The sequence below is a fragment of the Zingiber officinale genome, chromosome 6A (assembly GCF_018446385.1).
Source record: "Zingiber officinale cultivar Zhangliang chromosome 6A, Zo_v1.1, whole genome shotgun sequence".
NCBI classification, from domain to species: Eukaryota; Viridiplantae; Streptophyta; class Magnoliopsida; order Zingiberales; family Zingiberaceae; genus Zingiber; species Zingiber officinale.
In genome coordinates this window covers 33466156-33492496 of record NC_055997.1, presented here as the reverse complement: position 1 = coordinate 33492496, position 26341 = coordinate 33466156, and the positions used below count along the sequence as shown (strand labels likewise).

The 26341-nt window shown below is 35.7% G+C and overlaps 2 protein-coding genes across 3 annotated transcripts; one reads left to right on the top strand and one right to left on the bottom strand.

Annotated features, from left to right (window-relative positions):
• Window positions 1–348: 348 nt before the first annotated feature.
• On the top strand, window positions 349–14181 carry LOC121996250 (tRNA:m(4)X modification enzyme TRM13-like). 2 transcript variants are annotated; one of them, XM_042550155.1, is made up of 9 exons: window positions 349–551; window positions 636–701; window positions 791–1084; window positions 1150–1417; window positions 2169–2226; window positions 12774–12857; window positions 12965–13096; window positions 13519–13657; window positions 13748–14181. In XM_042550155.1, the coding sequence occupies exons 1-9, from the start codon at window positions 394–396 to the stop codon at window positions 13959–13961; spliced, it is 1413 nt and encodes a 470-aa protein (XP_042406089.1). In that variant the 5' UTR covers window positions 349–393; the 3' UTR covers window positions 13962–14181. The 2 variants fall into 2 exon arrangements, with proteins under 2 accessions (XP_042406089.1, XP_042406087.1); XM_042550153.1 differs by having other exon boundaries at window positions 354–551; window positions 12771–12857.
• A 1064-nt stretch (window positions 14182–15245) lies between these two features.
• On the bottom strand, window positions 15246–24311 carry LOC121996249 (P-loop guanosine triphosphatase YjiA-like). The gene is made up of 10 exons (XM_042550152.1): window positions 23893–24311; window positions 22985–23050; window positions 21622–21802; window positions 21027–21223; window positions 19764–19814; window positions 19564–19655; window positions 19361–19473; window positions 18523–18617; window positions 18289–18393; window positions 15246–15640 (listed from the first exon to the last, which is right to left on the bottom strand). The coding sequence occupies exons 1-10, from the start codon at window positions 24217–24219 to the stop codon at window positions 15503–15505; spliced, it is 1365 nt and encodes a 454-aa protein (XP_042406086.1). The 5' UTR covers window positions 24220–24311; the 3' UTR covers window positions 15246–15502.
• Window positions 24312–26341: the final 2030 nt, after the last annotated feature.

Below are 26341 nucleotides of genomic sequence, written 5' to 3'. Positions count from 1 at the left end.
GGATCACGGGTTGTAATCGGGTCATTTAGATTGACTAGAACCCAACCCATTTATTAATCGTGCCAATCATGTTGACTCGAATCCAATCCAAACCTAATAATATTTAATCTTAACCTGATTTTTTCATGTTCGATTTGAATTGTGTTTTCGTATCGGATCAGAAATTGCCATCTAATTAGGTTCAAAAAAAATGAAAGAAAAGAGATGGGTGAAGGAAGGAGAAAGAAGGAAGGGAGATATATATTTTATAAAAAAGATATTTTAGACTTTTCATCTAAGGAAATTTTTTGAGAGAAATATTGGGACGTGTTTAGTGAATTTTGGGATGTGAAATTGTGAATAGCCCACCCAACTTTTATAGATCTCCCCCGCTCGTTAAGTGACCACGCAGCGATGGTTGCCACAACCGTGACTCAATTCGTCACCCGGGCGCCGCCGCTGGTCGGTGAAGCGGAGGAAAGAGAGGAATCGGCGGCCTCGCCGGACCGATGCCAGTTCTGGCTCCCCAACAAGCGCCGCCTCTGCGCCAACACTCCCCTCCCGTCCTCCCGGTTAACACTCTCCTCCTTTTTTTTTCCTTCCTTCTGTTTTTTTTTCTTCGTTTCTTGTGTATTTGTTATAGTCTTCTTCCTCAGATTCTGCGGAAACCATGATCCCGATGCTGGTGCTCGCCGGATCCCCTGCCCGATCGACCCATCCCAGTTTAGCCCATCCTCGATTTTCCACTTTCTACCTTCCTTCCACTTTCCCGTTCGCTTGACTCCCTTTTCTTCTTGCTGTTCTCGTGTAGCTCCGTGTCGGAAGACAATCTGCAATCCCATGTTAAGAAATGCCCTTTCAGGAAGCAAGCGCTAGCTTTGGAGAGCCAACCATACTACTCCAAGGGAATAAATGGGAGCCCGGATGACGATTATGTGGACTCAGCTGCAAAGAGAAATACAATCCTTCAACTTTCGGTGAAGGATTTCCAAACTCTTCTTGAGAAGGTCAAGTCAATTCATTCAGCCATTTCGGTGGTTTTGTTGGATTCATATGTAATTCCCGATGCCTGCAGTGCATGGCTGAAGCAGCAGCATCTGGATAGGTAAGGCGAAAGTTTGGATTTTCGGTTGGTGGCAATGGAGACTTTCATTTCCCTTCTTGCTGCAGGAAATTGCCATACCAAGAGAAGCACGCCATGCAACAAGCATCAATCGTTGGGAACATAGAGGCAACGGGAATCCTTCAGAAACCAAATGAGTCTGCAGAACCATTTTATCAAGAAATCGTGGGAAGAGATCGTTTTGGTAGGGATGAGAGTCAAATCCCAGCTGTGGTGGAGTTTGGAGCTGGCAGAGGTTATTTAACTCAGATGCTTACAGATTGTTATGGGCTTAGCAAAGTTTGTCTGATCGAGAGAAAGTCTTACAAACTCAAGGTCAGTTTCCTAGCAAGAAGAATAATTTTCATAAAACCTTGCTAATCTTGTAGAATCTTGATACTAATTGGTGTATCTAGGATGATAGCTATCCAAAAAAAAAGGTATTATGGACATTGCCTAGTGTTAAGTGAAAAGTTTATGTGAATCATTGTCAAAGGTCTTTGCTCTATCACTATGAATCATGATTCTCTTGTAGCTTACGAATGAAGCTAGGCATTATATCACTCAAATAAAAGGTATTATTTCTAGCATCATCTCAGTCCAAGAGGAATGTTCATATTACATGCAAGTGTAGTGAACTGAAAAATAGTCTTAATAGATCATATGTACTGAATTGTTGCTCAATTACCCCTTGGGTTTTGAGAGACGGACAAGGGTTTCTGACCTGCCAGGTCCCAATAACTTCCTGAAGAACCTGGCCTTCAAGATTAGGATTATGTTTGAGGCTTTGATATGTTGATTCTTCCTATGATAAACAATCTGTGGCTGCATGTTATGTATGGTTACAAAATGACAGTATATTTTGAAACAATCCAGCCTTGGTACAAAGAAGCACTCAATTTGATGTATGTGGATATTCTGAAACATAATTGATTCTAATAGTCTATGTTTTAGATAAACATTTTATTCATTTTAGGTTGTGTTTTTTTGTTCATTTAAATTTGTATCTGAATTTAACAAATTAACGTGTGCACTTGCATTGCAACGACATGTGATCATTATTTCCTTTTACTGTTCTAATTAATAGGCTGATCGAAGTCTGCGACAAAGCCAAAACATTATTTTAGAACGTTTGAGAATTGACAGTAAGGTTCTTGTTCCCAGTATCTTTCCCTTTCTGTTTTTCTACTAACGTGCTTTTCATTTCTTTGGGAGGAAATTTTTCGAATAAGCCAAGGAATTATTAAGTTGAAGAAGCAAATAAAAAAGAAGAGAGACCCTTAAGTTTCACTTTTGAATACATATTTTGGCAATTTACCAAATTCAATACCTTAGCCATTTTGATCATTGAAATTTTATTTGTACACATGAATGAGGGTGCATTAACCTTGACAATCATGTAAAGATGTCTAAATTCTACAACATGAATCTTAATCAAATTTGAAAAAAGTAAATCTAGTAGATATAAGAATGATATGATGGATGCATGGGATTACAGTAAAAGACTATAAAAAGAAGTACTATCTGATCTAATTCGACACTAGAGGGTGAATAGCATTTAAAGAATTTTTTGAGCATAATGATGTTACTAAACAAATATTATAAGCAGTAATTTTGTAAACAAATAGTAAGCTAAAAAAATGAAAGACTAAACCAAATAAGCATGCGAGAGGCAATACTAGGTTGAATACTAAAAACTTGCAATACTTAATCAAATTTTGATCATATATAGATGTGCAAGACTTAATTAGATTTTGATCAACTAGAACATGCAAGAGTTGAACACAGTGATGAACAAAGATGGACATGGATAACTTAAAAAAATAGTGATTCTTATTTCAAATCTCTCATTTCTAGAGATCATCTGGAGGTCGAGAAACCTCAAAAAGAATCTAAAAATTATTAAGCACAAAAGATACAATGAAAATTTACAGCCACAAAAAATAAATAAAGGTTACACATGGGTTGCCGATAGAAATGAAAGCCCTGGGTTGTAGCATGTCGTTGCCGTAGCAAATCGAAGAACATAGTAGGCATAATGAGCACAACAAGTACGAGCATGAACAAAGTAGTAGTGAGACAAAAAAGTTGTTCTGAAAGCTTCCCGGGAACCTCTCTGGTCGCCTAGAAGGTGTTGACGTGGCTGTAACTTTTATTCGATAGATAATGTCATTCATTGTCTCTGGTCGACTAGAAGCCCTTCTGTTGATTGGAGTTGGGTCAAATTTCGATCTTGACCTGGTCTTCTAGATTGCTGAATCTCGTTACTACTGCTTCCGGCTGCAGTCTTCCCACTCCTCGCTCCGATCTTCTGGAGCCTCCCGACTCCATCAATCGAGGTTTATTCCTAGCCAGACGCTCGAACTTCCTTTCGATCGCCGAGAATTATCGAAACTCACTTCCCTGCATTGGTTACACGTAATGAGTATGATATATATTTTAAAGTTACTCGCATGTACCTTAGCTAGATGTTCAACTCCCAATTGACTCATCTAGATTGAGTTGTCAAGAAGACTTCTTTGCCAAGACTTCAGCTCTTTGCTTGAACTTGATCCACCTAGTTTCTAATTAGGATTTCCTTAGTTCCCAAGCAAGTCTTGTACCGCTTAGCCTCGCTAAGACTTAGCTTATGCCTCTTCAGGACTTCATTTGCCTAGTTCCACTAGGACTCGGCCAATGTTTAGTTCCCAACCAGGACATCACAATTTGTGAAGTTACCTGCACCTGCATACTTGACACAACTTTGTTAGATTACTACAATACTAACTTTAAACTTAGTTCTCCATACATCAAAACATAGGTTGATATGGTGCACCCACCACCAACAATCTTCTCCTTTTTTATTATATAGAAACTAATTTAAAGTTCATAAAAAAACCAACAATATAAAGTTAAAGAATAATATTTAATGTATGATAAACAATTAAAAGTAATGCATTCATACATGAACATTGAAATTGAGAATCCTGCCCCTTAATTAAAACTCTCCCTAAATATAACATACATAAACTCCGAGGAATCTTTACTTTGTGGGAAATAACCTAATTCTTATTTTTTTTTCTTCTTTTTCATACATCAAAAATAGGAAAGAAAAAGAAAAGAATTTAAGACTTAAGTTATCTACTTGCTAAAATTGATTTTTAGTAAAAAGATAGCGAGTGAAAATAGTATGCTTAAGAAAATATATTTTAAAGCATGAGTAACTTAAGCAAGCCAGGAAATGAGCTTTAAGAAAAATACTTAGTTTGCAACATGAAGTGAGTTAAGTAAGCAAGCATTTAACTTTAACTTGAGTGATGAATCTACTTTGGAAATTTTAACTAAGCTAGTTAAGTCAAAATTAGTCAAAGTAGGTCAAGTGAATCAATTGTTAAGCATAAATTTAAAACTGCCAAGTTAAACATAAGTAAGTAGTTAAGTTGCTAAGACTTTAAGCATAGACTAAGTACGGCAGAGAAAATGAGTAAGACGAGCATATACTCCAAAAATAAAAGTCAAACATAGTCAAAATAAAAGTCACCGGACAAATAAGACAAAATAAGTCAGCTACAAGTTTACAAAAGAGTCAAAGCTAAAACAACCAGGCAAGCTGGTCTAGTCGAAAGTAGGAGGATGCTAGTGGCTCATGTGCCAGGGGCGCATCATGGAACTCTATGCGCGGAAATCCACAAATGACGGTCTTCTCAAGTCGAGTCACTTGGTCCTTTAAAGTCAAAGGAGGTGGAGGTGGTGGCAGTTGGGTATCTCAAAGTCGAACTCTGGCAATCTCCTCATCCTCCTGAGGCTGAGGTGACTGCCTTCCATTCTTCTAGACTAGGACATCATCTCTAAGTTCCATCTTACTTGCACTAAACTGCCTAAGCCCTATCTTGTCAAAGTCTGATAGGGGTCTGATGTTACCTCGGATAACATCAATCCCTAAAGATGTAAAAATGCGAGTCAAGACATGCAGCAAGGCATGTGGACTCTACGATCAGTAGTGGTAAATAATAGAACGGGAGATATGCAAGCTAAAGTTAATGTCTATCCTATGCCTAAGTGCATAAAATAGAAAAGAGTGAAAATGTTGTATAACAGCTAGGTCCCTAGTATTAGTTGGCAGAATGCATGAAATCAAGACCTCTCTGAGTTGGACATAACTGAAGTTGATGACGGTTGGTATCATTTGCCACCAAAGAAGTGAGTGTAGATAAGGTCCAGGGTAATATGGGATAGGGGTCAGGGAAAGGTAAGCTAGAGAATGGAAAACAATATAATATGGAGGTTGAGGGACTTAACTCGAGTTGGTGTTTAAGTAGGTCAGGTGTGAAAATGATGTCAACACTTCCGGCTCTAGATGCATAAGTGAAATCATCTTACTTAGCCAAATTGTTATAGAACTATATTGTTATAGAACTCGGCACATAGGTTAACATTTAGGGCTAATTGCAGTAAAGTAGTGTGGACGTAGACTTTGATTTCTATAACATCCGCTCGGTAAAGAACTTCCTACTCAAATGCCTAGATGGCATGGGAATGAAAGCATGTTGTGCATGCCTAAGTCTAAGGTCCTCATATGGAATCCTAGAGTCCTCATTAGGAAACTAGGAGGAGCTAGCCTTAGTAGCTCTACACTTAGGTCTAACAAAATAACGTCTAAGGTAACCTTAAATAACTTTAAAAAAATCAAGTTAGAGTTGTTACCTAGGCATAGTGGTGTGAAGGAAGACTCGAACTCGAAACTTGAGTCGAAAACGGGCTCGAAAATGGTCAAAGATTAAGGGTGTGGAGGGAAAGGAAGAAGATTAAGGGTGTGGGTTCAATGACCGCTGGCGGTCACCTATATAGAGGTGGTTCGGTCAACCTCACGAGTCTCAGGTCGACCTAGAATGTCTAATCAGGGTTACTGTGACTGGTCAATCGGGCTACCACAGTCAGTACGCGGTCTATTAATAGCATAGTTTTTACTGCCGCATTAATGGTTGTTTGATCGTTTGAACTCGGGCGACCAGTTTCGTGTTTCACCTACTCCAGTCAAATCAATTTGACTTTTTTTAGGGGTAACGATCAAAAAAGTCAAAATGTTGACTTTTTGTGAAAATATTCAGTTTTTAAATCTTAGCTTAGTTCCAAATAGACTATTTCAAGCAAATAAACATTCAAAAATAATTTTAACAAAGTAAAGTTTTGAAAACATAATTTTTGAAAAACCTTTTTAATATGTCCAACTTTGGTTTTGATCTTAACTATCCAAAAGATAAAAGTCTTCAATCCGTTGCCAATTTGAGTAAGAGTTTTCAGCTTAACATTTATGAAATATTAGCCGTCAACAAAAAAATTACTTAAGTCGATCAATTTAAAATTTTTGAACCCCGATTCATGACGGGAATTAAGGTTTGGACCTAAACATCTCATGCCTGTCTATGACTCAGTACATAAACAAAGTATATCCCTTTATGTGTTTGTGAGATGCAATGACTTATCTAAATCTATAGGAGCATGCATTGTATGGTATGATCTAGGTTAAGTTCAACTGAAAAATAATAAAGTAAAAATATAATTTAACTATAAAGAATATTAGAGATAAATAATTAAGGTAAGCCTGTGAACATGATTTAGTTATAACCTAGTCTAAGTAAACATGCAATTGATTTGAACTCCCCTTGAGTGAGAGATTTATTTTTAGCAACAATTAATTTTAATTTAGAACATGCATATAAACAAGAGTTAAAATAGTTCATGTTAACATAGTGAATGTCTTGTCTTAGAACCCAAAATGAATTGTTTTCTACTTGGTTAATCAAATAATATTTAGGAACCCAAGCTAACTTACATTTAGCATGTTTGTTTCTATTCACTAAAGACAAATAAGAAATGTGGTTTTGACTTGAGTTGAATCCAAGTCCAATCTTGTTGTATACAGCTCGTCTGGATCCAAGCATCATCTAGATACTTGGACCCTAATGTGAATTTGCTCAACATTGATTTTAACTCAACAATTTGATTTTTAAAGTTTGTTTTTTCTTCCTCAAGCTTTGACACTTGAGTTGAGGTATCATCTTGAACTATCCTAGTTGTTAAGTCAAAATGAGTCTTCTTTTTAAGGTCTTTGACCTCCTTAAGTAAATACTTGACTCGTGACTTGTACTTAGCTAAAGTTCTAGTTAAGTAAGAGATAGTAAGATAAAGTTTTTAAGTAATCGGATTCGTTACCTCATCAAGCTGACTCGTCTGATTCACTGATTTTGTCACGGCCCCAGAGGAGTTCCTGCCAGACAAAAATCCGACAGCATCTCCCCTATACCGGTGGCAATATGAAGCATACATACATACATCACAATACATAAACATAAACAACATATTCATCAGCCCACACGGCTAGAACATACATAAAATAGAAACAACATAACCACGAAATGTATCAAATTTATATATATGTCATATTTTTCATAGACTACAATTACTATACAGATAAACATCTGTAACAAAATTTCAAAATGTAAATACAACGAAAGAAAAGTAAAACAAACCAGAAAAATCAGCACGTTGAGATCTCTGAGCAACTCTATGAAAATCCAAAATCAACTATAATATCAAAAGGATACTGTGTCTGCAAAACTGGAGACTAAGAAATGTAGAAAGTTAGCCAAATGGCTAAGTGGATACTCAAGAAAGATGTGCATGAATTTAATCTTGTTTAAGAAGTCAAAGAAGTAGAGTAATTCACAATCTTTTGTTACAACTTTAAGTTATCCTTAAAGTTCTACATTTATACATATATGTGTATAAGCATCTTCTCATTATCTATAATCAGGTAAAATTTTTATATTAGAGTTTAGGATCTTCACCTTATCATCACTTGTCATCATTAATAAAATTAATTCTTCAATCTTATTATTTAATCGCTCGGTTATAAGTTATCATGGTAATATCAACATGTATATCAATAGTCTGAATCTGATAAATCAACTAAAAAGTGAATCACTGGAGCCAATATCATCAGAGTGAAATATCATATGAATAGGCTAAAAGCCTCCTCAGAGTATAAAACTGTCGCGTACGTCATCTGACGTACGGGCTATCAGCCCTCACCGGTGGAAGACATAATAAACATTGACCGAGGGCTACATCACGCCACCACGCCTCGGGTGCACGGTCAGGTACTCTGGACCGCGGGCCGCCGCGCTACCACAATAACATGTGGGCGGTCCAGTACTCTAGTATAAAGCTCTGGTACAAAGCTAGGCTCATGGTCTCTACTTTTTTATATTCTTCATTTACCATCTTTCTTATTTCACTTTAAGGATTTCATTTTATCTATTTATTATAATTATTCTCTTTTCATAAAAAATGGTCAATCAAGGTAATATTTTCGTATCAAGTATGTTAATTTATCATTATAGGGTTCACAGATAAAAAGCTACAAGTATCAACATATAGAGTATCAAAAGCATGAAGTATGAAAGGTCAAGCAAGTTAAAAAGACAAGGTATCAACAGAAGAGTAATTCAGAATATTTCTTTAATTTTAAAAAACAAGCCTTCCCATATCAATCCCAATATGAACCCACCTATGAACAAGAAATAATATCACTTATTTATCTTCCAGTGATTTTAATATTTTAATCCATTTCGCTATTTATAATATCAGTTTAATCCCCATTTTGAAAACAATGATACAACATATACATAATACAATTTATATATTTATTCATGCACAAAGAAATATACAAGAGTAGATGTATCCACCTTATATACAGCAAAATCTGCGAGTGTTGGCAGGTCACCGTGCTCCACTCAAGCTCGTATCTACAAAATATAATAACTCAAATAATTAAAATGATAATAAACTCATGATACTAAATCTGAACATGATCTACGGCTGAAAACCATTAGATCATTATTTTTGATCTCACTATCTCGTACCACTTCGCATTCCTAAATGAAACCGCTGTTCTAATCTAGATAACCCTCCTAACTACACATTAATTAATACAAGGCATAAAGTAAACCTTCTAATGTGGCTGCTGGAAATGAGGACAGCAACTAGGCTTATTTTCTCTTCGTTGTTGGCCGCCTCAGCTAGCTCCGGCGAGCTCCGGCGAACTCCGGCGGTGCTGCCAAAAAAGGACAGCAGCTAGGGCTGCTGTTGGAGGAAACAAAAGGTGACTAGGGCAGTTAGGGAAGGTTGAAAACAAGGAAAGCTACTGGGATAGTGAAGGGGCAAGGAAAAACCTTTTTCCCTTTTTCACCGGTGGTCTCGGCGAGCTCCGGCGAAGGCCACAGCTAGCTCCGATGGCTGCTGTGTTTGGCTAGAAAAGAGGGCAACAACTAGGGCTTTGCTTTCCCCTCTTTTCTAGTGGTCCGGCGGGTTCCGACACACTCCGAGGAGCTTCAACGGTGCTGCCGAGAAGCAGAGAAGAGGAAGCAAAGGAGAAAACAGTGCTCTGCTCTTGCTGGAGGAGAAGAGGTGCGGGAGGAGGAAACGAGGGCTGCTTGAGAAGAAGAACGGGAGAGAAATCTGTCGTTCGTCGCCGCTAGAGAAGGGAAAGAAGAAGATGAGAAGGGGCTGCAATCGTCGGTGGGGAAGAGAAGAAAAGAAGGAGAAAAAGGAGGAGGTATGGGGGAGGGTGTGTGCACGTGGGGGGGTGTGGCTGTATTAGTGTTTTTTTTTTTTTTTCGTACTTAACATATTTGACTTGACTCTGAGGTTGACTCGAATTCTAATTCGAACTCGATCTTTTATGAATTGTCAGTCGCAACTAGTGCTAGTAGATTGACTTGATCTGAGTTTGACTAAGATTTAGAAGAGGATTCGTCCTAAGTTGTTTTGAGTGCCTTTTCCTTTTGTCTTTGTCGTCATTTTTCTCTTTGTCTTTTAGAAGTGAACACTTCAATTTGAAGTGCCGCTTGTTGCATTCAAAACATTGGGAGCTAGCTTGATCTTTTCTTGAGTTCTCCCTTTTTACAAACCTCTTGGAGAATCTCTTCTGTCGGATCATCCCCTCGACTAGATTAGCAACTTCTGGAGAATCTCTTCTTGACCATCTTCATTGGTTGATGATCTGGACTCGGATTCTGATTCAACTTCGTTCTTTGATTTGGATCTTGATTTGAGCTTAGTCTTAAGTCCATTGGCTATATGCTTCCCTTTTTTATCAAGATTAGTTTGCCCATGTAATTCAAAGTCACAAAACAAATTCATCTAATTTTATTAAGGAAAGGTCCTTAGATAATTTGTAAGCATCTGTCATAGATAATACTTCATTCTTCCCTTCCAATACGCAAAATTGTTGTCATCGAAAAGGGGAGGACGGGTTGTGCTGAATCCTTCCTGCATATAACATTTTTTCCAAAATTCTTACAAATCTTGGGTTAGTAGCACAAGAAATAGCACATAAATTTGTTTAAGTTGTGTTTAAGGTCTAGGTCAGGATTATGGTTTGCTTTGGTTTGGATTTGGTCTGGTTGTAATTAGGGTTTGAATTGGGCATGGACTAGGCTCGGATTAAGTTAATTGTAGATTGATTAGAGTTTGCTCAGACTCAAATTGTCAAATTAGATCTAAATTAGATTCAAGTTTTGCTTTAGGCTAATTAAGCCAAAGTTTCCTAAATTATCTTCTAGGTCATGATGAGGCAAGTGACCTTCTTAATCGAATCAACAACCACTTCATAAGACAAAGCTAACTTAAGAATCTAAAGTTGAACTAACTTTAATACAATCCCTTGGTCTAACTAGTTTAGAATGAGTTGAGATAACTTCAGTTAGTTCCGCTAAACCAAATGCACTAGGCAGGGTACGCCTTACCCAACCTAGACACTTAATCATAATCAAAGTTCTCGAACGTACTATCAGCTCAACCTGCTTTGATACTAATTTATAGGATCTAATTCAACGCTAGAAGACGGCAATACTGTGTTGAGTACTAAAAACTTACAATACTTATTGAATCTTGATCACATAAAGATGTGCAAGACTTAATTAGATATTTTGATAACCAGAGCATGCAAGAGTTGTCCACAGTGACGAACAAAGATGGACACAGACAACTTCAAAAATAATTATTCTTATTTCAAATCTCTCCATTCCAGAGAGGCTATGGAGGTGGAGAAACCTCAAAAATAATCTAAAAATTATTAAACACAAAAGATACAATGAGAATATACGATAACAAAAAATAAATAATTAAAAGTTACACTAGGGTTGCTGATCAACATGAAAGATGCACATCGTCGCAGCGAATTGAAGAACATAACGGACACAATGAGCACAACGAGTACAAGCACGAACAAAGTAGTAGCGAGATAGAAAGTTGTTTTAGAAGGTATGCCTCGAGGCTTCTTATATAGAGATGTTCGGACGTTGACGTGGCAAGCTTTCGGTTGACTAGAACCTCTCTAGTCGCTTGGCTGCAACTTGTATCTGATAGTAACGTTGTCCATGTCTCTGGTCAAATTCTGATCTTGACCGACTCTTTCGGATCGCTGAATCTCGTTACTACCGGTCACAAAGCTGTCTCCGGTCGCTCAGGAGCTGTAATCACCCTGCTCCTTGCTTCGGTCGCTTGGAACTTTCTGCATCCGTCAGTCGAGGTTTATCCCCTGCGAGTCTCTCGATTCCTTCTAGTCGTCTGGAACTATCGAAACTCGCTTCTTGCATTGGAGTTATTCGCATGTATCGTGGCTAGATGTTCAGCTCCTGAGACTCGGCTCTCGGCCCCTATTAGGACTTAGCTTCTATCTGGTTCCCAACTAGGACTTCAGTTGCCTAGTCTCACTAGGACTCTGCCAATGTCTAGTTCCCAACCAGGACATTACAATTTGTCAAGTTACCTGAACTAGCATACTTGACATAACTTTGTTAAATTACCACAAGACTAACTTTAAACTTAGTTCACCATTCATCAAAGCACAGGTTGATATGGTGCACCCAGCACCAACACTATCTTGGAGTAGTTAGATATAGCTCCAATAGATGGAACAATGAGAAAGAAAATTTGTTAAGATGGTATAGATACATTTAAAGATGATCATAGATCTGTAATGAGACAAGTTGAATCAATCAGAGATGAAGGTGCGTGCAGTAGAGGGAGCAAAGAAATGATTTAAGAGAAATTCTATTAGTATCATTGAATCAGTTCGTATTGCTATGTTGGGTGGAAACTAATGGTAAAGACTTGCTAGAAACTGCACGTTTAGAGTATATTCAACTTGGCGGAGGAAGGCTTCAAGGAAAAGGGAACTTACTCTCTGTCTTTTGATTGTGCAAAATTTGTTACCTTAAATTTTCACTGGATTCTGATATTTTCTTCCATTTTCCTTTAGAAACTTTGGACTAATAGAAGAGCACAATTATTTTTGCATTTTCATGACACAATCATACCTTTACATCCTCATTCGTATGCCAAGTTTGTTTTAATTTAGGATCTTGTAGATGCATGCTTGATTTAGTATGCTCTAAGCTCAACTTTGTGCAGCCCATGTTATGCAACATTAGCATTCAGTTCTTTCAGATTTGGTCTGGAAAAAGACACCTTCCTTGCAAGGATTATCTTTTATCCAACCAAATCTTTTCTTCCTTAACTTCACATACCTTAACATAGTAAGATTTGATACAACTTAGTGAATCGACAGTTCGAAGCTTACATTATCAGGATGTTGTAACTATAAATTCCATTTCCTGATTGAACTCTTCTCTCTAACTTACAGTAGAAGATTTGAACCTCAAAGAGGTGAACTTATTGAAAGGACTTCAATACATAGCCATCGGGAAACATCTATGTGGGCCTGCAACAGGTGATTGCTATATTTACTGCTGCAAATTCAAGAAATTAAGATACTGATCATCTATCCATACATTTAGTAAAGCAAATTTACAGTTTGTTTATAATAACTACATGCAGATCTTACCATAAGTTGTTGTCTCAGTGGACAAGGTGAGCAAAATAAGGAAACACATTCAACTATTCTAAATTTGCAAGGACTCGCTCTAGCAACATGCTGTCACCATCTTTGCCAATGGAAGCATTATGCAAGTAATTCCGATCCTTAAAAATTGTCATGCTTCAATCTCATTTGCTGTTTCTTTATGTTTATGTAATTTCTTCAAAGATCACTTAAATAACTCCTGCCAGTTAACAGACTGATTCACTGTGCTTCAAGTTGGATGATCAATGCAGACTTCTACATATCTGGCTACATTTGATGAACTCAATTTGTGCATCTTAATGAAAGAAATCACAAGTGAAACCAAAAGTCGTAGTCAATCTTACCTAACGTCAATTATTTGTCTATTAACTATGCATCTCGAGTATATGCACATCTATTTGGTAGTTTCACTCCTGCATGGCTTACTCCACTTTGACAATAAATTGTGTTAAATTTGCTGCAAACACACAGGTTGCTGATCAAACTGCCTTGGTTGCTTGCCCTCATTGCTGCTATTTTGCTTGTGCAGATACAAAATTTCTCCTTTCTCTGGGCATTACAAAGGAAGAATTCCATGCCATGACATGGTTTACTAGTTGGGCTGTCGATGCAGATCATAGCTCCGAGCTTGCTGATATGCCGTTTAATGCCACAAATATCAGCACTATGTAAGCTTACACACCTGTGATATATGATTCAGTAGTTTACACTGTCATCTAGCCTGTAATGTTTTCTTATTGTTCTTTTATGTTATGTAGCAAGGAAAAGCAATCCGACGTGCTGGGTGGCAGCGTCGATGATGCAATACGAAGTATACCAACACTAGATAGGGCTCGTTTGGGCTTCATGTGCAAGGAGATTATCGACACTGGGAGGTTATTTTGGCTGAGAGAACATGGAATGGAGGCACAACTTGTGAAATATGTCCCATTGAGTATCTCGCCAGAAAACCATCTGCTAATTGCGAAATGATGCGGTTAGGTTCATGCTAAAGTGAAAGCTAAAAAAGCATTGGCTCGTTCAGTATCTGGCTAAAGCTTGCTATCTCTATAACCTATAGTTCTAAGGTCAGACCGAGGTGTTTGGTAACGCCATGTTTTTATCTGCGAAAGAAGTATCACATGATATGATTGTGGCTTTGTTAATTTGCTTTGATTCTAATTTACCATAAGTCTAGCATCCTTTAGTTGCACGTCTCATTTGGAAGAATTTTTTTTTTATAAATTTACGATAGTTGTGAATCGAATCGGATGTTCTGTCGTTGCACCATAACCTTGATGGCGCTTTGATTCTAATTAAGAACTAAGAACAGTTGTATATTCCATTAATCTAGTTTCTGCAAAATCTTTGATCATAGCTCTGCTGCCACAAGCAAATCTCTCCAGCAAAGTAACAGGTAGCATATTTAGGGTTGTAAATGAGCTAAGCCGATTTAAATTTTATGGTATTCATAATCGAATTAAGCTAAGCTGATCTAAATTTTATGATATTCATAATCGAATTAAGCTAAGCTGATCTAAATTTTATGGTATTCATAATCGAATTGAGTTGAGTTGAGTTTAAAATGAAGTTGTATTAATTGTATAAGTTTGACTTTGTTTTTTTTACAAGCTTGTGCTTGTTCTGTTATCAAACTCTCAGTTCAAGTGTTTGTTTAAAAATTTTACAATTTTAAACTTGTTGATTGGTTATTAAATTTGATAATATAAATTTATTTATTTATTTTAATTTTTTGTTTATTTATTTACCATATTGATAAGAATTATATTGATAAATATAATTTACAAATTTTATTTTTGAGTATTATTTACTATCCATAATCTTTGTTAATGAACATTAACTTTGTGTTAATGAATATTAAGGAACTCAACCTAATGTCTTCCAACTTGCTCATTTAATTTAATAATTTTTTTCATTAATTGACTTGATGTATTAATTTAATAATTTTTTTTATTAATTGACTTGATGTATTGGGCAAATATAAATAAATTTTTATCAAATCAGATATAAAGCATTAACGTTTAATTTATTTATGGCTCTAAAAAGATTGGTCGTCATTATCATTGTTGCAGATCCTTTTGGTTGGTGTACTATCCATGTGGTTGGCTCACTTATGGGCCCAAAATTGCCAGTCTAATTCAATCTATCTTTGAGTGATCGCAGATTATGTAAATGCATAAAATAAAATAAAATAAAAAACAAATTTCAACCCAGAACAAATCCAACAGGCAAAAATTAAAAAGGTGCGCAAGAACAAGAACATAATCCACGTTTTACTGCATCATAAACAGTCAATAACCACATTGTCCCTAGCATAGCGTCTCGCATCTTACATAGATTTTCAACTCGTACTAGTTGAGACAACTCGAGAAAAACAACAAATATTTCAGTTCCTGCTCAAACTCCTTTTTCATAAAACAAAAAATATTGTCATCAAAAATTTTGAGGCTGAACTGAAGAATCATTCTTCTTGTGCTTCAACAAGTTAAGGAGTTTCAAGTGGGGAAATATTGTCACAGCAGGCATGCTTTGAAGCCCTTCTCCAATTCCTTAGCATCCAAGTTCTTCCCAATAAACACAATCTTGTTAATTCTAGGCTCTTCTGGGCCCCATAATCTATCAGGAGAACCCTGGAAAATGTCATGAACTCCCTGTTGAACAGGAAGCAAAGCAAAGAAAGGGTAACAATTAGAAAATCCTTTAAAGGAGAGAAGATACAGGAGATCACTCGGATAAAAGACAAACGGAAAGTGAAAAATAAGCTAACCATATAATTTTATGATTCTTTCCTCTTTTTACTCGTATCTTTCGTCCAAGTAATCAAACCCATAGTGTCAAATATAAGCTCCTATGCAAACATTTTGGAACTATATAGTAGGATTACTTGGATAATAAACTATGGGTAAAAATCAGAAGGGCGTTCCAAATTAATAGAAACATCATATTAGCACTCTTTCTTCCAAACAAAAAAAAGTCAAATGATTGCCCATCTAAAAAAATGAGCGCCCCTTATCCTAAAAATCTTGGATTCTGTTGAAAAATTTGAATGGACATCAAGAGGTGGAGGGAGAAAACTCCATTGTGCATGGGACTTAAGTCCCACATTGATAGTTCAAGAGTTAGTTGGTTGGTTTATATTGTTGCACATGCATGTATGATATGAACAAATGCATGGGGAGAGGCTCTCTCAAGCGTGGGTGCACAAGGATACAAATTCAGGGCTCGGATTGCATTAAACTAAGTTGACTCATGTGCAAATCAACCAATATTTTGTCATCTGAATAATTATTCTTTTTGCTCAATTGTAACGGATGCATTCATGTGATTAATGGGAATCCGTATTCGCCACATGAAACAGTCGACGATGAACGGCTAGCGTTTCAAGGCGGGCAAATAATGGCCATTGAATGGATTCGGTCATTTACTATCGCATATGGTTGAGCTCCTTTATAAGGATTCCATTCGGCAGAGTCGTTGTGAGAGCATTCTGATACGATATATTCAAATTGTCGTGATCCACCAGTACTTGGTGGAGATCACGATCTGCCACTATTGCTGTTGTATTTTGGAAACATAGATGGGACGAATCTGTTTTAAAGAAACTGCATTGAACACAAGCCTCGACGTCCTAGTTTTTCAAGCAATCGGGAATCTTTCTCGACTTGGCACCTTCATTTCTTGACTTGGCGACTCTGCCTCTCGATCGACTCCCGACTCGACAACTTTCATCTCGACTTGGCTGCGCACCGCATCAACTTGCGTCCCAACTCAACTTGCCACTAGACTCGACTAGGACTTGGACTCAATGATATAAGGCAGCCTTCCTCTAGAGCACCTAGCAGGTCGACCTAACATTTAAGGCCGACAGCCTAAGATTATCTCATCATGTTATCTCAACAGATAAGTTGAAATTAATTTTATGTAAATTCAATTCAACTAAAAATTCCCCAATATCTCTGACAGATTATCCATCAAATTCAATGTTGTCGTAGAAGCTACCAGCTAGCTTCTATAACGTGCAGAAGCTAGCCGGTAGCTGCTACAGTTGTAATAGCTACGTTCTAGCTTCTATACGCTAGATCATAATTAGATTATGTTCATTTGAAATGTAATGAATGTCATCGAATCCCCATCGTTTGATTTCCTTGTTAAAATGTTATTTTAATTAGATTATCATGTAAAAAATCAAAATTAAAATGATATAAAATCACTGTTGTGTAAGCTAAGTTGTTAGCTTCTACACAATCGAATGATCAGATAATGTATTGTAGAAGCTAACAACTAGCTTCTACACGTTATAGAAATTAGATATTAGCTTCTACACAACCGAATGATCAAATAATATAAGAGTATTTAAGGCAAATCACTTCAAAAGGAGCGTCGAGGGGTGCTCATTTGATTTTAATCAAAAATAGGGTGCTTATATGACAAAAACGCAAATGATGGGCATCCAGTTGTTGCTCATAAACTATAATAACAAGTCTAGAGCATAAGAACCTATTCTGGTCCAGACCAATTTAGATGAAACAAGTATTTTTATATTTGGAGGGAAAATGAACTTAAAATACCATTTTTTATGGAATAGTTATTTTTATCAGTTCCATTACTCAAAGAATGCATTGTTCCTGTGTTTAGTTCTACAAAAAAATATACATTATTAATGTGGGGCAGCCAAAGTGAGCCAGACAAATTGATCGAGCTATTCGAGTTGAGAAGGCTAGTAGATTAGGTCAAGTGAGCTGGATGGCTTGGTTGTGCATATAGGGTCAGACTAGTTGGGCCACAAATTGAACGAGCTAGTGAAACACATTGGATGGGCTGAGTGGGCAGACAAGTCAGAATGATTAGGTGAGGGGGGTTGAGCAAGTCAAACAGTTCCATCATCTGTGCAGATGGCCAACTAAACTACAAGGTCAGACCAACACAGTCGACCAAATAGAACTGGGTAGGTAAGACACCGTGAGAGTCAAACAAGTTTGACAAAATATTTCAACTATTTATAAGAAATTCCTACGAACAGATATTAAAAAAAAAGTCATTCCACATAATTGCACTCCACAAACCAAGTTAAGGAATAGCAATTTCATTGTTTGATTTTTCTTATTCTGTGAATCAGGCATACGACAAGTTCAGTTCAAGAAAAATTCATATTGAAGAACAAGCCTACCACATGATGAGATCAGATACGTCCAAGGAAATAAAACAAGTTGAGATCAAGCACTTGTTGGAATAGTTAGTCCAAGTTGAGCAATTTGCAGCTTCAGTGAACAATTGAAAAACCAGAGAATGAGACAAATACCTGGAAAACAAATCTCTCAGGCATACCATGGACTGACAGAAGGCCTTTCATGCGATATATGTCATCACTGCGATCCATCAATAGCATTCCCAACCACATATTTGCCTGCAAAGATATGCGGTACAACACTAAGCTTTTAGAATGCCGAAGACGAATACAAACTGAAAAAAAGGTTAAATCTTTTCATTTCTGAAGCAACAGCGTAGAAATGATAAGTACTAACAAGAAGACGACCTTCTCAAGATCCAGGTTTCCTTCACAGACAATGCTGACAGATGAAACACCAGGATCATGGGTGTGATCGTGAGAATGGGAATCAGAATGGTGATCTGCAAGTTGACAAATGAGAAAAAATTTCGAGGAGCCACATAAGTCTTCAACATACGTCAATTATTTCAGTAGTAGCACAAGAGTTATCAGCAAGAAGAACAATGTCAATTTCAAATTCAGAAGAATCTCATCGGCAAAATTGTAAGATTAACAAACAGGAGGGTTAACTGTGTTTTCTTTCTTTTGAAATTTTTGGAAAATAAGGAGATATAATCTGAACCACTTCCACAAGCTAACAGTGATGAGTTCCCCAATGGATAAGTATTGGCAGGAATTTAGATTCCTCTTGCAAACGAACAAGTTGCCACAAAACATGGCTCAAGTTGAGACAATGTGTTTGCCTTTTCTACTTGCTATAAAAAATAAAAGGAAATTGGACTAAAAAAGAAAATTAATAATTTTGAAGAAACAAAATGAGCTGAAGCTGGATCTCAACTTGCAAGATTACTGCCTGGATCAGATCAAATTCAATTTGAGATCCAAGCAAGAAACTGTTAGTGCTCATAGTAAAGTATGCAAGAAAAAAAAAACCATATAATAACTACAGAATGTCGATCAAATCCATACTATTAATCGAATGAAATACAAAAAAAATGGAACATTTATTAACTCAGTAAAGTTGGGTGACTAGGAAGATTAGTTTGGCAATGAGACTGTGAAGCAATACAGAAACTGGACAGTTCATCAAAAATTTGAAATAATTAGATAGTAAATATTTTCCTCGTAAAATAAGACAACATACTATGTTCATGGTCATGTTCATCATGATGATGATGATGATGATCATGATGGTGATCATGCTCATGAGCATGATGATGATCTTCTGAACCATCAGAATTCACAACACTTTCAATCCTGGGAAGATATAATTGAAAAAACAACTGAATTTTAATTTGTCAAGAACATGTTATCAAATAAAAAGAAGGTAGGGGAAGGATAAATGACCTTTCCAAATCAAAGCCACCAACACCAAGTACATAATCCAAATCAACTTTTCCATACTCTGCCCGCTTTAAATAAGCCATACCATTGATATTCTGTATCAAGGATAAATTATCAATTGACAATAAATTATCAATTGGCATCTGAAAGCTCAACAAGGATATGTGAAATAAATAACAAGGAAACCAACTGTAAAGCTTAACCTTTATTCGCTGGACCAAGGAGGATACCTCAGACTCCCCAACGAGATCAATCTACAAGCAAAACCGAGCAACTTCAGTCTCGTGATAGGGAGCATACAACATTTCAAAGATCATAAACCCAAATGAAGATCAGAGTGAAAATGAATAATAAACTCAGTAGAAACTAATACTTAAAATGCATCAGCAAGAAGAAAGCTGAGTGAGAAACTTAATATACAGACCTAAAAGATACTCATCCTCTTATCCATTACATAGAATAGGATGGTAATTGACTAATACATTTAAATTATCTCCAGAAAAGAACAAAAGTATGAAGAAGAATCAGGATCCTCAGAAAAGGCAAATATAACACACTTGATGAAGCATCTTACTGTTACTACCCATGTAAATACACACTAGCATCATCGACACTTTAGTATGAGAAGGCTCAGTTGGAAATAAACAAATCTATCATATGTAAAAATAGAAATGCTTCAGATACATAGCTTCACAAGAATCATCAGCACAGTACAGCCTTTTAGAATACAAGTTACATTGATCTAAGGTTTTTTTCTTACATATCCCTGAAGTGTTTCTAGTTAAATGGTAAATGATGCATAACACCGACGAAGAAGGGAACTAATTACTTAGAACCATGTGCTTAGCATAACAAAAATAATAAACTGACGTAAGCAAATATAGATGGAATAAGCTACAAAGGATCAGTGTGCTTGTTTCACAGAAAGTGGCTTCTAGAAAAGAGTTTTTTTTTTATTTGCATTTCAGATACTTGCCAGACAATATAAGCCATTGGTCAACAGAAAAAGTTTTTAATTTAGCCAAAAAGATAGTTTAAGAGTAAATAAAATTATACATTGTCCAGGCACAGCTCCACCCTTTAAATCAACAAAATAAAAATTTCAACTAAACTTTATGGCACAGTCAAGCACAGAATGACAGAATAAACAACTATTTTCCTGATTTCTAATAGAAAATAAGTTATGTAAAACAAAGAAAGGGAGCCTAAACAGTTACACATGTGGCAGACTAAGTCACAGGGTCAAGTTGTTTATTAGGGTTTTCTAAAAAGCATGGTTGGATATTCAGATTTCAGGCTTATATTTTTGGTTAGCAGCTTTTCTTTGTTTTCTTCTTTTTTCTAGGTGAGATTACAGTTTGGTCCAAGGCATCTAAATTCAACTTACGATTCATGATTTGCAAAATTGAAAAGAAAACTTAAATTTTTGATGCTAGACAAAAGCACTAAGACACTAAAATATTTACCTTGTTCACAATTATTCTATCAGCATAAGCAATCTGTTCAACTGCCTCATTCACTACTCCTTTGGGCTTCTTATCATCCAAGTGAAAGTTTGCATGCTTTGCATCGACCAAAGTAACAACACCATCCAACTTGACATCATTGAAAATCGTATCCTCTGCATAAAATGTCTGGATGATAGGAGCTGGATTAGCCAAGCCTGCAAAGGAAATAAAATAGCAAAGTGAGACAACCAAAAAAAAAACTAATTGTTAGTAGTCCAATGAGAAATGTATATAAACTTATGCATTCTCAATTAACACATATTTCTTAAGAATATGATCTCGATAAAATTTTTAACGTCTAGTTTCCAAGAGACAAAATCAACTATCAAACCAAATTGATACAGGTCCCTCACATAAACAATTAAAAAGGAAAAATCAGGAATTCAGTTGGCAAATAGATCACAAAAGTTCAACTTGCTATTCCCAAGTTATGAACAAAACATGTTACTAAAGGAAGCATTCAAAAAACAAAGCTATATGAGTTCAAATAATTAAATTTTATTTTGTAATAACAATTGAAGAAAGACGCGTATAGAAAAAATTATATGTGCACCTGTAGTTTCTATTACAATATGATCAAACTTGCCCTTTTTCTTTTCAACCAATTCACCAATCATGCGAACTAGATCACCCCGAACAGTGCAGCAAAGACAACCATTATTAAGCATGATTATATCTTCAACACCAGCAGCTTTGGCAGCAACCAAGGAACCATCAATATCAACTTCCCCGTACTGTAAAAGTTAACAAAATGTTTGGTAGCAGTTTTGATATTTAAACATTAATATGCTATCGTGTGTTTCTTAATCATATACCATCATAAAATGCCATTATATTGGACGATTGGAATAAAAAGAACAAGATAATCTGAAATTATTGGAAGCATTTTTGAAGTTTACTATGTAGGATCTAAAAAAACAGTGCATCAACTCTATAAAAACTGTCAGATAATATCATTTCATTATAAAAATTTAGAAAAGAAGAGGTACTTTAGTTTACAAAATAGATGAGATAACACAGCTTGACTGGAACTTTATTCTATTTCTCAATATCTGTATTCTTTAAACAAAAAATTGCAGATCAACTGAGTTGTCACATCAACAAAAAATGTAAGAGCATCTGCCATCATTGGCATGACAAATATACTTAGAAATTAGTTTTAATCAACATTCCATATTGATGTTTCCCTTCTGTTATTATATTGCCCATTTCTTCCCTCTATTATTACTTTGTCCATGTATTCTCTCATCATGCTTTCCCGACTATTTGGGGATGGAGCCAGAAATGCTATCCTGAGATTGAATTTTATGCAAGGATATACCACTGATAATATTAAAATCACATTACTCTTTTCATCCCTCCATCCCTTGCACCTTCCCCTCAAATAAATTTAACTCTTCTAACGATAAAATCTATGGGTTACCTCTAAACATGTGTATGTGTGATTTCATCCTATTTTCTCTCAATTTATTATTTATTTGAGCTACATCTAATTGCTCATAAATATTAATATTGATTTTTTTGAGTAGTAACTCTACAAACTCATCTTAACATCCTCATCCCTACTATGTATATTTATTTTGTATAGAATACCCAACACTTTAATCTATAGAGTAACTTGAATCACGATCTTAAAATTTTTACTTTAGTGGCACATGACGATCACACACAATTCTAAAAGTTTTCTCCCAATTTGAACTAAACATGGCAAAGGAAGCTCAAATGAATCAGCATGAATAAAATATGTATCATAACATTCTAATTCATTTGACACCACAAAATATAAGTGTACATAATAAAATTACTGGAGCAACCATGATGATTCTGCAAATTAATTTTTCAGTCATTTGTGATACTGTAGAAAAGTACAGTCCTAACATGAGGTTCCATGGGTGGTACAGAATTATATAGCATACCTCATTCTCAATGACTGCAATGCGCTTTCCATGTTCAGCCGTCAAAATGTGATTTAATAATGTTGTCTGTCAAAATCAATAAAAAAAATTGTCAGATCAAATTATGATAAATACCAAAGCAAGATAAGCATAAGAAAATGATTAACAGTAAACATAACCATATAGTACTGGGTTCTTCTTGGTATACTTCCGCATCAATCAAGTCTATGCATGGTTAGACTGTAACAAAATAGACTAAGATTCATCATTTTCCCATTGAAACATTTATGTTCCTAGGATTCTCTACTGATTACAACAAACAAATTGTGAGTCCTAACAATTTAAGTCGCTCCATGTTCATGAAGTTATTCGTACTTCTACATCACTATTTATGAAGCAAAATAATGCTAAGAATTCAGAGATATCAAGGTAGAAATTTCCTGCAATGAAGACAGTGAGAACGTACCTAAAGAACCATAGAAGTCTAAACAAAAAAAAAAAAACTAGTTTTTGCCAGACAAAAACAATCACTAAACTGTATATTGCAGAAATTGGCCCAAAAGTGCTTTAAGATCTGGGTATAGTTGTGTAAGACAATTAATCCAGAATATCGCAACATGAAGCAATCAAACATTCCGAAGGATTATGAATGCTGAATGCAAAAGTTACAGATTTGAATTTCCATTGAGACAGGTACAAGAAAAAACATAATTTTTAATATATAGTACATCATAAAAATAGTGCCACAGAATAATTTAAGCAATTATAAAAGAAAGATTTTTTGCAACTGTGTAGAAAAAGAGAAAAAAAAAAAGAGGAAAGGCCGCGCCTTCAGTACCCCAAAACTTAGCCTTTATTTTCGCCAGCAATCAACAGAGACATTATTCATCGGCAGTCAATGCTCAAGAACAGGAGCAGAAAACCGTTACCTTCCCCGAGCCAAGGAACCCCGTTATGATGGTCGCAGGGATGCGGTCGTCCGGCGGAATCTTGGTCAGGACATCTAATTCTCCCTCTGTTGCAGAAGCGGAAGCGGCGAATCGACAGGAAACGCACCGCGATCTCATCGCCATTGAGAGCCGTCCCAAGCCGGAGTTGACTATCCCGCCGGCAGAAAATGCCCGTGCGACGAGAGGCTTAGACGCCCGTAAGCGAGGGAACGTCAGGACTGAGTTCCGGACGCCGCGGCCCAAGCCAGCGTGCCGCATCGCGAGTCCGAAGAAGGCCGAGGCCAAGTCCGAAGACACCGCCGCCATAGCAGAGGCTGAGAGAGAAGAGAGGGCGAGACTTATCCAAACCACTTCCGGCGGTCAAAATCTGACTGATTTAGAAGATTTTTCCCCCCTCTTGGAGGCTCCGTCTCAAAATGGATCCTAGAACAGAGTGCGAACTCGATCCATATCATTTTTTTATACAAGAATTTTCTTTTTGTAAAAAAAAAAATAAACAAAGTGTTGTCTCTCTCAAATATCCAAAGAATATGTATCCGTTATCTATTTGTTTTTTTTAAAAAAAAATAAATTGGAGTTTCGTTTTTTTAAATGTAAACAGTTCGGGTCGGATTTATTTGGCTCAATACCCAACCCGTCTGATGTTGCCAAATCCTAACCGCAGATCCCTGGGCCTTCTGCCCAGACGAATATATAAACTCGCTAGGGTTTAAATTTGGCTCCGCGACGCACCTATTCTTCTTCCGTATCTGCGGCACTGGGTCGTCTCGTACGCCGGGCATCATGGAGGAGCAGGTCGGAGCCACTCTCGACTGGTTTCCTTAAACTATCCCTAGGCCTTTTGGTTGCTTCTGTTTACTTTCGCTGATCCTTTTGTTTGGAAACCGTCGAATTGTTTTTACGACGATTCGTTTTTGGTTTTGTTGATAATGATCATGGACTTAAAGGCTTTTGTTTAAGGAATATTACCTCAGACTCAATGGGCCGGCTTTAGGCACATGCCATTAAGGTTTATGTCTTGAGCCCTAATTTTTATTAGAATCTATTATTTTAATATATTAAATATATTTTTATATGTTTTTTTTAAGATAATAAAAAAGAACAGGTCCACATGACAAACGATTATATAATTTCATTATCTAAAAAAATTGAGGTCATTATTTTTATATATTAAATATATTTTTATAATAGGGTCCATGTAATTAAAGATTTACATGATTTTCATCTCCGATCGAAGTTTCAGATTTCTCAAAAATATCATTATGGTTCTAATAGATAGAGTAATAAAGGGGCTCTTTTTTTTACAAAAAATTTATTTTTAATTATGGATGTTATTTTATAAAAGAAAAATGACATGCTCAAGAAAATACTCAAGAATATATACATAAAATGATGAGACCCACAAAAAGTGTAATGGTGAGCCATAAATTTATGTGTCTATCCTTAATCATTTCCTTGAGATTTTTCCTTGTGCATATCATTGCTCTTTATAAAATCTATTCTCTTGTTACATTTCTCTTTCATTTTGTGATGCTTTCTCCTTTAATCAATAAGAACATGAATTAAAATTCTTTTATCATATCCATACAATGTAAAATAAAAATGCTAGTTTTTTTTAGTTCCCCCTCTTCCCCTTTTCCAACTCCCTCTCTCTGTGCTTCTCTTAATCGTTGAGATTAGAAAAGAGAAACCACACTTAACACTAACACGCTGATCTAGTTGGTGCTGTTACTATACTCCTTTCTTAATTAAATTCAAATTTTGATGCATTCATCCATATTGTGTCTAATCGAAATGGAAAATTTTATTGTTTTTGAGCAATAATGAGTTAAATCCCTTTACTATTTCGTTTCTTTTATAGACATTAAGTTTTGCTTTTATTTAGATATATTTACCGTCATAAATAAGGATTGAATTGAGTTTTGTCTTTTTATATATATATTTTTTATTTATTTATTTTTTATACTTCGCGGATGATGATGAGTTAAGCATGGGAGCATAATTTTTTTCTATTATTATCCTATTTCATTGTTCTTATTTGTCTAATTTTGTTTCTTTTTATAAGAGTTATTTTTTTTGCCTTTTATTTAAATAATTAGATATACTTCTAATACACTTATTTTTAGGTAAGTCAATTGTAAACTTATTATCTCTTTGAGGTATATTATTATATATAATAATAATACTTTGTTTAATACTGTAAAGTCTATACTTCTAATTCGAATTAGGTTATCAAAACTTGAATATGAAAATTTAATTAATAATTTTGCATATCAAAAAATGAGAAAATTAAATTTTCTAAAAAAATATTTTTTAAACTAATATTTAAATTTGTTAAAAAAAATTAAACCATCATTCTCGATCCTAAGTTTGAATGAAAAAGGTGAAAGAATTTTTTTTTAAACAATATCAAAGGTCTAAATTTTTT

What these genes read in the sequence shown, in the direction of transcription:
- LOC121996250 (XM_042550153.1), top strand. Translation starts at nt 394, where the DNA reads ATGGTTGCCACAACCGTGACTCAATTCGTCACCCGGGCGCCGCCGCTG. An exon ending in TGCCCGATCGACCCATCCCA is followed by an intron (nt 702 to 790) that starts GTTTAGCCCATC and finishes GTTCTCGTGTAG; the next exon opens with CTCCGTGTCGGAAGACAATC. An exon ending in TCTATGTGGGCCTGCAACAG is followed by an intron (nt 12,858 to 12,964) that starts GTGATTGCTATA and finishes AACTACATGCAG; the next exon opens with ATCTTACCATAAGTTGTTGT.
- LOC121996249 (XM_042550152.1), bottom strand. Translation starts at nt 24,219, where the DNA reads ATGGCGGCGGTGTCTTCGGACTTGGCCTCGGCCTTCTTCGGACTCGCG. An exon ending in GGTTCCTTGGCTCGGGGAAG is followed by an intron (nt 23,051 to 23,892) that starts GTAACGGTTTTC and finishes TGATTTTGACAG; the next exon opens with ACAACATTATTAAATCACAT. An exon ending in GAAACCTGGATCTTGAGAAG is followed by an intron (nt 18,394 to 18,522) that starts GTCGTCTTCTTG and finishes ATATCTTTGCAG; the next exon opens with GCAAATATGTGGTTGGGAAT.